At 42.9% G+C, this 14,393-nt stretch overlaps 1 protein-coding gene across 1 annotated transcript in view; it reads left to right on the forward strand.

Moving 5' to 3' along the window:
• Ercc6l (ERCC excision repair 6 like, spindle assembly checkpoint helicase) overlaps positions 1-13,658 on the forward strand; it is a 23,686-nt gene extending 10,028 nt beyond the window's left edge. Inside the window, exon 2 of the mRNA XM_008855557.2 lies at positions 9,919-13,658. Coding sequence (XP_008853779.2) covers positions 9,919-13,597 — 3,679 coding nt within the window. The 3' untranslated portion in view covers positions 13,598-13,658. The remainder of the gene's footprint in view (positions 1-9,918) is intronic.
• The last annotated feature ends 735 nt before the right edge of the window (positions 13,659-14,393 follow it).

The raw sequence follows: 14,393 nt of genomic DNA on the forward strand, positions 1-14,393 counted from the left end.
TCTCTCTCTCTCTCTCTCTCTCTCTCTCTCTCTCTCTCTCTCTCTCTCTCTCTCTCTCTCTCTCTCTGTTGCCCTTTCTTTCGCCCTCTCCCAGCGTCCTGCCTTTGAATTTCCTTCTGCCTACTCTGTCCTCCTTTTTTGGCCACCTTGTCTGAATCTCTGTCACCTACTTTCAGTTGCTCACTCTCCTGTCCGTTCTCCATGCATTTGCTCGCCCCTCCCTCTTTCTCCTGCCACCCACTCTGTGGCCGCACTCTTGCTGTCACACGAACAATCCCCTTGCGATACGCACTTCCTCTTACACCTTTCTCACAACACTCTTCCTTTAAAACAGTTTTTGAACCCATTCTCCATCACAGCACTGTATTTCTAAGACTATGAGCTGTCTGTTTGGATCCTCTGTTGTACACCATTTTCTGTCTTGTGCTTTTTCTTCACAATCTATAGCATCTTGAAATTGCTTTGTTGCCCAAGCTGTCTCAGACTTGCAGGGCCTCCAGTTAGCTGGGATGATAGATGTGCACTACCACACCCAGCTTTTCCTTGGTCTGTTAGACACAGAAATTCACTGTGTAGCTCAGACTGACCTTGAACTGAGATCCTCATGCTGCCCCTTGGAATTACAGATATGTGCCACCACATTGTGCCCACATTGACTTTATTATTTTTATTTTTATTTGTTTCCTGAAGAAAATGAACCAGGTTTTAAATTTGTTTTCTTACATTTGAAGTGCCCTTTGATGACATCCTTGGCTTGAGATTCTTTGCTGTAGTCCATAACCACTACACAACTGAAGCTTTATGGGGTTCCTCCTCTTCGTCAGGTTTGCAGAGGCCTGCCCATTTCCCTAGGTTCTTGTCATCAAATTAACTAGGTAGATTTGGTGCTCGGCAGAAAGGGCTCCCACTAATTTGACACACACAGGCTCATTATAATTGGATGCAAGCACACAAGGATGGTCTTGGCATTGTCTAAGGCTTTGGCAACATCATGAATTCCCAGTGTGTGGCCTTTGTGGATGAGAGTGTTCTTTAGCAACTTTTGTAAAGCAATGTGAATTTTTGTTGCACCTCTAGCAGCAATGCCTTCCATGGCCATAGTGGTGGATTGTTACTGAAGCCGAATCTTGAGCATGCATGAGTTTCCACCTCCATGCCACTCAGCAGCAGCAGAGGAGCAAAAAGCTCTTATTTTTAGTTTGGGTTTTTAAATTTTTACACTCATTTATTTCTGCAGGTATGTATATGGATCTCTCTCTCTCTCTCGTTCTCTCTCTCTCTCTCTCTGTGTGTGTGTGTGTGTGTGTGTGTGTGTGTGTGTGTAGAGCTTGGAGGACAAATTGTGGGAGTCAGTTCTCTCCTTCTGCCAGCTAGATCCTGGAGATTGGAGAGTAAACTCAGGTCGTTACTCTTGGTGGCAAGTACCCTTACCCACTGAGCCATCTCCCTCACCCTTTTTTTGGGCGGGAGGGTGTTGAGACAGGATCTCACTCTGTAGCACAGGCTGGCCCAGAACTCACAGTGATTGTCCTGTCTTCAATCTCCTAAGTGCTGGAATTATAGGTGTGTACTACCATGCCAGGCTCACATCCACCTTGATGACATATTCTCTCCCTCCCCCCCTTTTTATTTTCTTTCTAGCTTGCTGAGTCTTTAAAATTTTTTGTTTTAAAAATGTGTTATTACTGTGTGTCTGTATGCATGCACATATGCACCATGGTGTGCATGGGGAGGTCAGAGGAAATTTTGTAGAGTTCGTCTTTCTCCTTTCACCTTTATGTGGGTTCCAGGGATTGAACTGAGGCTGTGTAGCTCACATGGCAGTGGCTTTTACCCCCTGAGCCATTGTGTTGTCCCTCTTGCTGCATCTTTTGTGTACTTCCTACACCCCATATGGCTCTCTTCTTTTCAGCACCTTTATTGAAAAATGGTTTGTGCATCATACTATTCACTCATTTTTATTTATTTTTAAAATATTTTATTACTTTATGTGTATGAGTCTATTGCCTCCATGTACATAGGTGTACCCGTGTTGCGTGATACCTTGGAGGTCAGAAGAGGGCTTTGCATCCCCTGGAACTGGAGTTATGAGCTGTTGTTAGCTGCCACGGGGGTGCTGGGAACCAAACCTGGGTCTTCTGGAAGAGCAGTCAGTGCTCTTAACCGCTGAGCCATCTCTCCGTCCCTTACTTATTTTTATTTTATGTGTATGAGTGGTTTGCCTGCATGTATGTAAGTATACCTGTGTGTGAAATGCCCACAGAGATCAGAAGAGGGTGTCAGATCTCCTGGAACTGGAGTTACTGATGATTGTTAGCTGCCATGTGGATGCTAGGAACCAAACCTGCGTCCTCTGTAAGAGCAGCAAATACTCAAAACCTCTGAGCCATCTCTCCAGCCCACAATTCATTCATTTAAGGTATACTAATCTGTGGCTTTTATTTTGTTCACTGAGCTCTGTATCTATCACCATAGTCAACTTTAGAACATGTTTTAATACCCCCCAAAGAAAGCTTGTATGCTTTTTGCTATTCATTAGCTTTCTGCTGCCAGCCCTACCTAGACAAGCACTAATCTACTTTCTGTCTCTATAGATTTGTCTATACATTTCTTTCTTTCTTTCTTTTTCTCTTTCTTTTTTCTTTCTTCCTCCCTCCCTCCCTCTCTCTCTCTCTTTCTTTTTTGGTCTTTTTGAAACAGGGTCTCTGTATAGCCCCAGGTAGCCTGGAACTCACTAGTAGACCAGATTGACCTTGAACTCACAGAGCTCTGCCTGCCTCTGCCTCCTGACTGCTGGGATTGAAGGCATGCACCACCATGCCCTACGGTACATTTCTTATAAATGGAATCATAAAATATCTGGTTCTTTATGATAAACTCATCTCACTTAACACAATGGTTTCAGGGTTCATATTATATCTTTTTTTTTTTTTTGGTCCTTTTGAGACAGGGTCTCCTTGTAGCCCCAGCTGTCCTGGAACTTACTATTTAGACCAGGCTAGCCTCGAACTCACAAAGATCTGCCTGCCTCTGCCTCCCAAGTGCTGGGATTAAAGGCGTGCACCTCCACGCCCAGCAATATATCTTAATGCTCTGTTTCTTTATATTGCCAAATAATATTGTATTGCATGGATGTACATTTTTATTCCATTCACCAGCTGATAGATACCTGGATTGTTTGTACTTTGGGGCCATTATAAACAATGCTATTGTAAACATTCATAGAAGTTTTAAAAAAGATTTATTTATCAGGGGCTGAAGAGATGGCTCAGCAGTTAAGAGCATTGGCTGCTTTTGCAGAAGACCTGGATTCAGTTTCCAGTGCCAACATGGTGGCTAATAACCATCCGTAACTCCAGTTCCAGGGGATCCAATGCCCTCTTCTGTCCTGCATGGGCGCTTCATGACATGGGTGCACTTATGTACACACAGGCATAACATTCATAAACATAAACATAATTTTTTTTTAATTTTAAAAAGGTTTATTTTTATTTTATGTGTATGAGTATTTGCTTACATGGATGCATATATATCGTGTGTTTCTGGTGCCTGCAGAGGCCAGATTGCCTAGAGCTGGAGTTAGAGGCAGTTATGAGCTGCCATACATGGGTGCTGGGAACTGAACTCAGATTACCTGGAAGAACAGCAAGTATTCTTTTGTTTTTAATTTTATTTATTATTTTTATTTTATGTGTATGCATCTATTGCCTGCATGTAGGTAAGTGCACCCGTGTTGTGCAATGCCTGAGGAGGTCAAAAGAGGCTGTCAGATCCCGTGGAACTGGAGTTATGGACAGTTGTTAGCTGCCATGTGGGTGCGGGGATTCGAACCCAGGTCTTCTGCAAGAACAACCAGTGTTCTTAACTGCTGAGCCATCTCTCCAGCTCCAGCAGCAAGTATTCTTAACCACTGAGTCATCTCTCTGGCCCCTGTGTGAATTTTTAAAAAATGGTTTATTACATTTATTTATTTATTTGTGTGTGGAGTAGTGGGTGGGTGGCTGTACATTTGCCACAGCATGTATAAGTGGAGGTCAGACGACAACTTGTAGGAGTTGGTTCTTTCCTTCTACCATGTGGGTCCCAGGGATCAAACTCAGATCATCGGGCTTGGCAGCAGGGGTGTTTATTTGCTGATCCATGTCACTGGCCTATGTGTGAATTTTTAAAAATATTTTATTTATTATTTTTATTTTATGTGTATACGTGTATTGCCTGTGTGTAGGTAAGTGCACCTGTGTCATGCAATGCCCACAGAGGACAGAAGACACTGGTGGATCCCCTGGAACTGGAGTTATGGACAGTTGTTAGCTGCTAGAACAACCAGTGTTCTTAACTGCTGAGCCATCTCTCCAGCCCCCCATGTGTGACTTTTTAAAAATATATTTTATTTTTATTTATTTTATGTGTATGAGTGTATTACCTGCATGTGTGTCAGTGTACCTGTGTCGTGCAGTGCCCACAGAGATCAGAAGATGGCATTGGATTCCCTGGAACTGGAGTTATGGGTGGTTGTTAGCCATCATGTGGGTGCTGGAATTCAAACCTGAGTTCTCTGCAAGAGCACCTAGAGTTCTTAAAGCCTGAGCCATCTCTCTAGCCTGTAATCTTAGCTCTTTTTTTTGTCTTTTTGAGACAGGGTCTCCTTGTAGCCCCAGCTGCCCTGGAACTCATTATGTAGACCAGGCTGGCCTCAAACTCACAAAGATTCGCCTGCCTCCCAAGTACTGGGATTAAAGGCGTGCACCACCACGCCCAGCATTTTAGCTCTTTTTAAAAGTAATCCTTCCTAGCCAAGCATAGTGGCACACACCTTTAATCCCAGCACTTGGGAGGCAGAGGCAGGCTGATCTTGAGTCCAAGGGCAGCCTGGTTTACGTAGTGAGTTCCAAGCTAGCTGGGACTATAGGGAGTCCCTGTCACAAAAACACCAAAACAAAACAAAATCTTCGTTTAGTGATCCTGCTTTGGTTGTTGACTTTAAATCTCTTCTTTATTCTGAGAACATTCGCATGTTTTCCTTTTCAATTAAGCTTTTTTTTGAGATAGGGTTTACCTGTAGCCCCAGCTGTTCTGGAACTTACTATGTAGACCAGACTGGCCTTGAACTCACAGAGGTCTGCCTGCTGGGAACTAAACCTGGGTCCTCTGCAAGAGCAGGCAGTACTCTTAACCACTCAGCCATCTCTAGCCTCTCTATTTTATTTTTAATTGATAAATAATAAAGACAGACAGCCTTCACCAAGATTATCAGATACTCTGGGATTTGTAAATCTGTTTTTGTTTTGTTTTGCTTTGTTTGGGACAAATGCCTAGCTCTATAAACCAGGTTGGCTTCCAACTCATGATCCTCCTGCCTCTTAAGTGCTGGGATTACAGGCATGTGGCTCTACATCTGTTTTTTTTGGGGGGGGGGCATTGGAGATCAGATCCAGGTTTTTGCACATGCTGTAGTCAAGTTCTTTACCAAGGAAATACACTCTTAGTCAAAAAGAAAGTTTTAACAGTTAACATCTTAACCACAGAAATAGTTGGCAAGGCCAGCCAGATGACTCAGTGGGTAAAGGCACTTGCCACCAGGTTCCACCCTGGAGCCCACATGGTAGGAGAGAACTGACTCCTGTAAGCTGTCCTCTGATCTCCACAATGTCCCCGACCCCCTAAATAAATACATAATTGTTAAAAAAAAAAGAAATACTGGGCAAAAGGAAAAGTGAATAAATCTTACCAAAGGACTAGGGAGGGGTGGGAGGTAGAAGGCAAAAGGAAATTACTGTACCAAGGGCAACTCTAAAGAGAGGGGCCTCAGTGGGTGTGGTGGCCCATGCCTTTAATCCTAGCATGTGGGAGGCAGAGGCAGAGGCCAGCTTGGTTATTAGCTGCCATGTGGGTGCTAGGAATTGAACCCAGGTCCTTTGCAAGAACCAATGAGGCATCTCTCCACCCACTTCCCTACATTCTTACCAGCACTTATGTTTTTTTTTTCAGTCAGTGTCTCACTATGTAGCTCTGGCTGGACTGGAACTTGCTGTATAGGCCAGGCTGGCCTTAAACTCACAGAGATCTGCCTACCCCTGTAATTAATTTATTTTTGTTTTTTTTTGTTATTTGTATTTTGACAGGTTCTCCCTAGTCCCAGCCCACCTGGAAGATGCAAATGTGGACCAGGCTGGCCTTGATCTCACAGAGATCCGCCTGCCTCTGCTTTAAATTTATTTTTATGTAGCTGGGGGCATGGTGTCACATGCCTTTAATCCCAGCAGAGGCAGGCGGATCTCTGTGAGTTCAAGGCTAGCCTGGTCTACATAGTTCCAGGCCAGCTGGGGCTACAAGGAGACCCTGTCTCAAAAAGACCAAAAAAAAGTTTATGTGTATGAGTATTTTGCCTGCATCTAGGTAAGTGCACCTGTGTGTGCATTGCTCATAGAGACCAGAAGAGGGCATTGGATCCCCTGGAATTGGAGTTATAGATGGATGTTAGCTTCCATGTGAGTGCTGGGAACTGAACCCCCGGTCCTCAGCAAGTGCTCTTAACCACTGAGCCATCTCTCCAGGCCCTACATTCATCTTTTGGATAATACCCTATCTAACAGGTATGAAGTGATACCTCACTGTGTTTTAATTTGTATTTCTCAAATGACTATCACACTTTTATCTTTATTCCTGACCTCTTCTGAACTCCAGACTGTATCCAATCATTTTAACATCTCTATTTGATAGTAGAGATTACAAGCTTAACATGTCTAAAACCAAAGGGCAAACCCACATGTTCATCTCAGTAGGTGCAGAAAAAGCTTTTGAAAAAAATCTAGGACCTAGCCAGGTGTGGCATGCCTTTAATCCCAGCACTCAGGAGGTAGAGGCAGACGGATTTCTGTGAGACTGTGGCCAGCCTGGTCTACATAGTGAGTTCTAGGCCAGCTGCGGCTACGGGGAGACCCTGTTTCAAAAAACCAAGCCAAAACAATACCAACAACAACAATAAAAGCTTTTCACCTTCATCAAGAACGAGACTCCATGTGTGTCTAGTCCTGCCACTTCTAGTCATAATTCAGCATGATGACAGAGGTTCTAGGCAGGCCAGTTACCAAAGAAAGAGAAATGAAAGGCATGCAAATTAGAAAGGGAGAAATAAAACTATATTTGCAGGCCTGACAATTTACTAATTGTGTTACATTTATCATATTAACTATTTCTAAATGTACAGTTAAGTGGTGTTAAATACATTCATAATTTTTGTAGCCATCACTACCATCTCTTTCCATGACTCTTTATCTTCTAAAACTGAAACTGTAACCATTATATAGCTCCCCATTTGTCTTCCCTCAGCCTCTGGTGACTACCATTTTTTCCCATTTCTATGAATTTTATGGGTTTTGAGAAAAGTTAGAGGATTTGTGGTTCCTTAATTAAAACTTAACAGATATAGTAGTTGAGGTAGTGTGGTATAGCAATAGATCAGTGGACTTAACAATTGAGAATGTAGACTCTTTTAGAACAATATAAAACACTCGTTTTAAAATCATTTATTTTGTGCGTGTATGTATGTGGGTATATGTGTGCCCCAGTGTGCATGAGGAGGTCAGAGCACAGCTTGTAGGAGTTGGTTCTCTCCTTCCACCATATCGGTCCTTGGGATCAAACTCAGGTTTTGGGGCTTGGCAGCAAGTGCCGTTACCCTCTGAGTCATCTCACTGGTCCTACACTGTTCTTGTTTCAGTATTCTTATTTCAGGCACCTGCTAGGTGTAGGGGGTTAAGGTTGCTATTGTATTTTGCTGTTTTGTTTCTTTTTGTGCTTTTTGGGTTTTGAGTGCTCAGCAGACATTCACATCCACTTTCTTCTAGTGAGGGATCTTATCCTCCATCCGCTAGGGTAGACAAATAACGTTCTTTTAAAACTTCTGTTGTAGATTATAAGACATATCGAAAGATGGATGCAATGTGGGTATTCAGTTTAATGGTGTGCCTGGGGCTCTGAGGGTAGGAGCTTGCACAGAGTTTGGTGGGGGCTTAACACTATCTAGTGCTCTACTCTGCTTTACCTAAAACAAGCTCTGAGGGAAACAGTGCAAGACTTTCTATAGTGGTTATTACCTGTGTCATTGGCCTTGATTCCACAGACAAGAACTGTATAGGTCAAATTTTATGGCACAAAAGAGAGCCACAGCTGTTACTGCCCCTTCAGGCATTATGCCTTGTCACAGAGACATATCAGCAGGCAGGAAGAGCACAGTCTATTTAAAAGTAAGAGCAGGAAGGCTCTAGAACTTGTCCTTTGTTATTTAGGCCTGAAAATGTAAGTGCTGCTTTTGTGACTGAATTGAGCAAATACCTTTTCACCAAAACTAACTGGAAGATAGCTTCCTACTACATGCCAACAGTGTGCCCTTCCAGACAGTTGAGCCTGCTGGTTGATTACGCTGGGAGAAGCAGATACTGAGTAATGCTGAAACCAGATGATCTTTTTCTAGTATAGCAGATGTGCTTTAGCATCTGATGGATCATAGTGGCCAGTGTTAAAAGCATTCATTATTTTGGGGAGCATTTGGTGACTAACATCCTGACTGACTCTTTTGGGATAAAGTCTAAGTAAAATGAAGAATTCGAATACTGGTACCTTCTTTTACAGTAGGTACAAACTGTTAGTACCTGCAGCCCCTTAATCTTCTAGTACTGGGATTACAAGCTTGCTGCACCCTGCCCAGCTTTTTACTTGGATTCTGGGGATTGAATTCAGTCCTCCTCATGCTTGCTCAGCAGGCACTTTACCAAGTGAGATCTATCTCCAGTGCCTTTTTTTCTTTTTGATCCACCACCTAGATGCGTGTTAACATTTTGCTATATTTGCTTTATCACGCCTGGCCTAAGGGTTCCTTTTTTCTACATTCTTGCCAGCATTTTTCTTTTCGAAAGTAGTTATTCTGCTGGGCACGGTGGCACACGCCTTTGATCCCAGCACTTGGGAGGCAGAGGGCTCTCTGTGAGTTCAAGGCCAGCCTGGTCTACATAGCAAGTTCCAGGCCAGCTGGGGCTACAGGGAGACCTTGTCTCAAAAAGACCAAAAAAAAAGTAGTTATTCTAAGTAGGGTGAAATGGACTTTTTAAAAATTTATGTGATGGGGTTGGAGAGATGGCTCAGGGGTTAAGAGCACTGACTGTTCTTGAAGAGGATCCGGGCTTGAATCCCAGCACCCATATTCAGCACCCACATGGTGGCTAACAACTACTTATAATTCCGGTTCCAGGGGATCTGACACCCTCTTCTGACCTCTGTGGGCATTGCATGACACAGGTGAACTTACATGCAAGCAATATTCATACATGTAAAATAAAAATAAATAATAAAAATTTTAAAACCTATGCATGTAAGCAATACACGTATATACATAAAATAAAAAATAAAGTTTTTTTTAAAAAAAGAAGTTCAGATTACCCTTGGTTATATAGTGAGTTTGAGACCAACTTGGGATACCTGAGATTGGTACACCCCTCCCCCCCAAAAAAATCCAGGGGGCTGAAGAGATGCCTCAGTGGTTAAGAGCACTGGCTGCTCTTGCAGAGGACCTGGGTTTGGTTTCCTAGCTCACACATGGCTGCTAGCAGTCATTTTTAAGTCCAGTTCCAGGGAATCCAGTGCCCTCTTCTGATCTCTGCAGGCATTGTGTGATACAGGTGAACTTACACACATGTAGGCAATACATTCATACATGTAAAATAAAAATAAATAAAATTTTAAAACTCCAAACTACAGTTTGGATTCCAAAATGCATTCTAAAGCTTTCTTAGATTGAATGTTCGGTCTGTTTCTTTGTCCTTCCACTGCCATCCTGTACTGAGGGTTGAACCCAGTCTCTTGCATGCCAAGTAAGCATTCTACCACTTGCGTCTCATGTCATTTTTTTAACCTTTTTTATAGATATGTGAAGGAAGGCAAAGAAGCAACTAGGAATGGAGAGCTGGAAGAAGCATTGAAACTTTTCAATTTGGCAAAGGATATTTTTCCCACCAAAAAGGTGTTGAGCAGAATCCAAAAATTACAGGAAGCTTTGGAGCAGTTGGCAGAAGAAGAAGATGATGAATTTACAGATGTGTGTAACTCCGGCCTGCTGCTTTATCGAGAACTATATGAACAACTCTTTGAGCACCAGAAGGAAGGCATCGCCTTTCTCTATAGCTTGTATAAGGGCAGAAGAAAAGGAGGAATCTTGGCAGATGACATGGGATTGGGGAAGACTGTTCAAATCATTGCTTTCCTGTCTGGTATGTTTGATGCTTCACTTGTGAATCATGTGCTGTTGATCATGCCAACCAATCTCATTAACACATGGGTCAAAGAATTTGCCAAGTGGACTCCAGGAATGAGAGTCAAAACCTTTCATGGCCCCAGCAAAGATGAGCGTACCAGAAACCTGAACCGGATTCAGCAAAGGAATGGCGTCATTATCACTACCTACCAAATGCTAATTAATAACTGGCAGCAACTTGCAAGCTTTAATGGCCAAGCATTTGTATGGGATTATGTCATCCTTGATGAAGCCCATAAGATCAAAAGTGCCTCTACCAAGTCAGCCATATGTGCTCGAGCTGTTCCTGCAAGTAATCGCCTCCTCCTTACAGGAACCCCAATACAGAATAATTTGCAAGAACTGTGGTCACTGTTTGATTTTGCTTGCCAAGGCTCCTTGCTAGGAACATTAAAAACTTTTAAAATGGAGTATGAAAATCCTATTATTAGAGCAAGAGAGAAGGATGCTACTCCAGGGGAAAAGGCCTTGGGACTTAAGATATCTGAAAACTTAATGGAAATCATAAAACCCTATTTTCTCAGGAGGACCAAAGAAGAAGTACAGAAGAAAAAGTCAGACAACCCGGAGGCCAGACTTAATGAAAAGAATCCAGGTGCTGATCCCATTTGTGAAATGCCTTCCCTTACCAGGAAAAACGATTTAATCATTTGGGTACGTCTTGTGTCTTTACAAGAAGAGATTTACAGGAAATTCGTGTCTTTAGATCACATCAAGGAGTTGCTAATGGAGACACGCTCACCTCTGGCTGAGCTCGGCGTCTTAAAGAAGCTCTGTGACCATCCTAGGCTGCTCTCTGCACGAGCTTGTCATTTGCTGAACCTAGAGACTGTCAGATTCTCTGCTCAAGAGGGAAATGAGGAGGAAGATTCCTCAGATGTGAACAGCATTGCTCACATAACTGATGATGCACTGATGCAAGAATCTGGAAAAATGATATTCTTGATGGCCCTGCTGAAGAGACTGAGAGACGAAGGGCATCAAACTTTGGTGTTTTCCCAGTCGAGACAAATTCTCAACATCATTGAGCGCCTCTTAAAGAATAAGCACTTCAAGACATTGCGAATTGATGGCACAATTACTCACCTTTGGGAACGAGAAAAAAGAATTCAGCTATTCCAGCAAAATAAAGAATACTCTGTTTTTCTGCTTACCACTCAAGTCGGTGGTGTTGGCCTAACGTTAACTGCAGCAACTAGAGTGGTCATCTTTGATCCTAGCTGGAACCCTGCAACCGATGCTCAGGCTGTGGATCGAGTTTACCGAATTGGACAAAAAGAGAATGTTGTGGTTTACAGGCTAATTACTTGTGGGACTGTAGAGGAAAAAATATATAGAAGACAGGTTTTTAAGGACTCGTTAATCAGACAAACTACTGGAGATAAGAAAAACCCATTCCGCTATTTCAGTAAACAGGAGTTAAGAGAGCTCTTCACAGTTGAGGATTTGCAGAACTCTGTAACCCAGCTGCAGCTTCAGTCTCTCCATGCTGCTCAGAGGAGATCTGATGAGGAACTAGACAAGCATATTGCCTACGTACAGTCTCTGGGCATAGCAGGAATATCGGACCATGATTTGATGTACACACATGATCTATCTGTTAAAGAAGAACTTGACGTGATAGAAGAATCTCAGTATATTCAACAGAGAGTTCAGAAAGCTCAATTCCTTGTTGAATTTGAGTCTCAAAATACAATGGGAAGACAAAGAACTGGAAATGAGGAGTTCAGAGCATCTGTATTTCCTTCTCAAACAAAGAAGAAAGGGCATGAATTGAACAAACCACAGTCTCAGCCTTCACCTCTTCTAACTCCAAGTCCTGCCCAGGAGGAGGATATCAGTTCTCACATGGCCAGTGTAAGCATTTATGATCAATCCAGAGAGAGTGAGCCAGAGAGAGAGTCCAGAGAGAGTGATGTCTCTGAGGTAAAGAATCTTAGTGTGCTACAAGATGATAGGCACCAGCCTGAAAGTACATTTGATGCTGGCTCTACAGCTACTTTACCCCAGGGGCCTGGAAGTATAGGAGGAATTGGGACTGACTCTGTATTGGGAATAGCAGAAACGTTTGCAACTGAAAATGAAGCTGTGCAAACGAAGGCTTTACAGGAGTTGCCTAAGCAAGAGACATTGCAGGAGACCCTCCTGGGAAGTTTTAATTATTTAGCTAGCCAATCTGGCAAAGTTGATCTTGGGCCAAATCTAGATCTGCAGGATGAAGAGAGTTTATATTACTGTGGTCCCCAGCCTGTTAATCCCACAGTAAATGAAAATCAAAACACAAAATCAGATGTACCCATCATTGAAGTGTCTGATGACTTCCCAGCATCCCCTGGTGCACTTCAGGGTGCTCAAGCAAGTGAGGCCAAGATGGAAAATGACCTGTTAGCATTGTCACCACAGTATGCATGTGATTTCAATCTTTTCCTGGAAGACACTGCAAATGCTACACAAAATCTCTCTGACCAGTCTTTGGAGCATGTTGAGAAAAAAAATAGCTTGCATGGCTCTGCAGCAGATTCTAGAGCAGAGTCAGCCCTTAATCTCAGTGTGGATTCTTCTGAGAATGATGAGCTGGAAGAAGAATTAGTTATTGTTAAAGCCAGAAGCAAAGCTAGAAGGATCATCTCAGATGATGAAGATGAAAATGATGCTTTAAAAGGTACTTCCAGCACAAGTTCATTCAGCACCTCTCCCTTTCAGTTCTCATCTGTGAAACAGTTTGATGCTTCAACTCCCAAAAATGACACCATTCCCCATGGAAGATTCTTTTCACCTAAAATACCTGACAATGTGAATAAATCTGTAAACTCTAGGAGATCTCTAGCTTCTAGGAGGTCTCTGATCAATGTGGTTTTAGATGACATAGAAGATATGGAGGAAAAGCTTGACAACAGTAGTGACTCCGAGAGTGCTCAAGGTCGTTCGGAAGAAGAGAGCAGTGATGAAGCCTTAGGGTGCACAGAAGATCCTTCTGGGGAACCTCTGTCTTCAGAAAACAAGCCCAGCAGCTTGACTATGCCTGAGCCTAGTTCTCTAGCTCCACAGAGTTCTCCTGATGCCCCTGAGCCTTTGTCCAGGGAACCTTCAGTTGATTGTCCTCAGGATACAGCCGTAGAGGAGGCTACCAATGACTATGACACACTTGTAGCTCGTGGAAAAGAACTGAAAGAATCTGGGAAAATACAGGAGGCCCTCAACTGCTTAGTTAAAGCACTTGACATAAAGAGTGCAGATCCTGAAGTCATGCTCATGACTTTAAGTTTGTACAAGCAACTTAATAACAATTGAGAACTTTACAACCTGTTTATTATGTTTTAAAGTAAAACTGAAATAAAGTTTTGTTTCCATAATTGGGTTCTTTGGAAACATAAAGCATTGATGTTTCAATTTTTAGTTTTTTTTTTTTTTTTGATCTTTTTGACATGGTCTCCCTGTAGCTCCCAACTAGCCCGGGACTCACTATGTAGATCTGGCTGGCCTTGAACTCACAGAGATCATTGTCTCTGCCTCCTGAGTGCTGGGATTCAAGGCCTGTACCACTACACCCGGCTTTCATGTTTTTTTTTTAAATTTATTTATTTTATGTGTATGCGTGTACGTGTGTAAGTACACCTGTGTCGTGCAATGCCCGAGGAGGTCAAAAGAGGACGTCGGATCCCCTGGAACTGGAGTTAGGGATGGTTGTTAACTGGCATGTGGGTGCTGGGAATGGAACCTGGGTCCTCCTCAAGAGCAGTCAGTGCTCTTCACTGCTGAGCCAACTCTCCACCCCATGCATTCATATTTAAAGCATAAAAGATGAAAGTAATTCCTGCTTCTGTGTCTCAGTTCCTGTCCCCCCCCATATGTTCATATTTCTGTTTCTTAGATTCACTTAAATATTCTAGTTTTTCTTTCAGCATTTTTTTTTTGTCTTTTTGAGACAGGGTCTCCCTGTAGCTCCAGCTAGCCTGGAACTAGTTATATAGACCAGGCTGGCCTTGAAGTCACAGATATCTGCCTGCTTCTGCCTCCCGAGTGCTAGTACTAAAGGCACGTGACACCTTGCCCGGCAAGAATTTTTTACTTTTAATTGATCATAAAG

This window comes from Nannospalax galili, unplaced genomic scaffold (assembly GCF_000622305.1).
Source record: "Nannospalax galili isolate Female #2095 unplaced genomic scaffold, S.galili_v1.0 scaffold747, whole genome shotgun sequence".
Lineage (NCBI taxonomy): Eukaryota > Metazoa > Chordata > Mammalia > Rodentia > Spalacidae > Nannospalax > Nannospalax galili.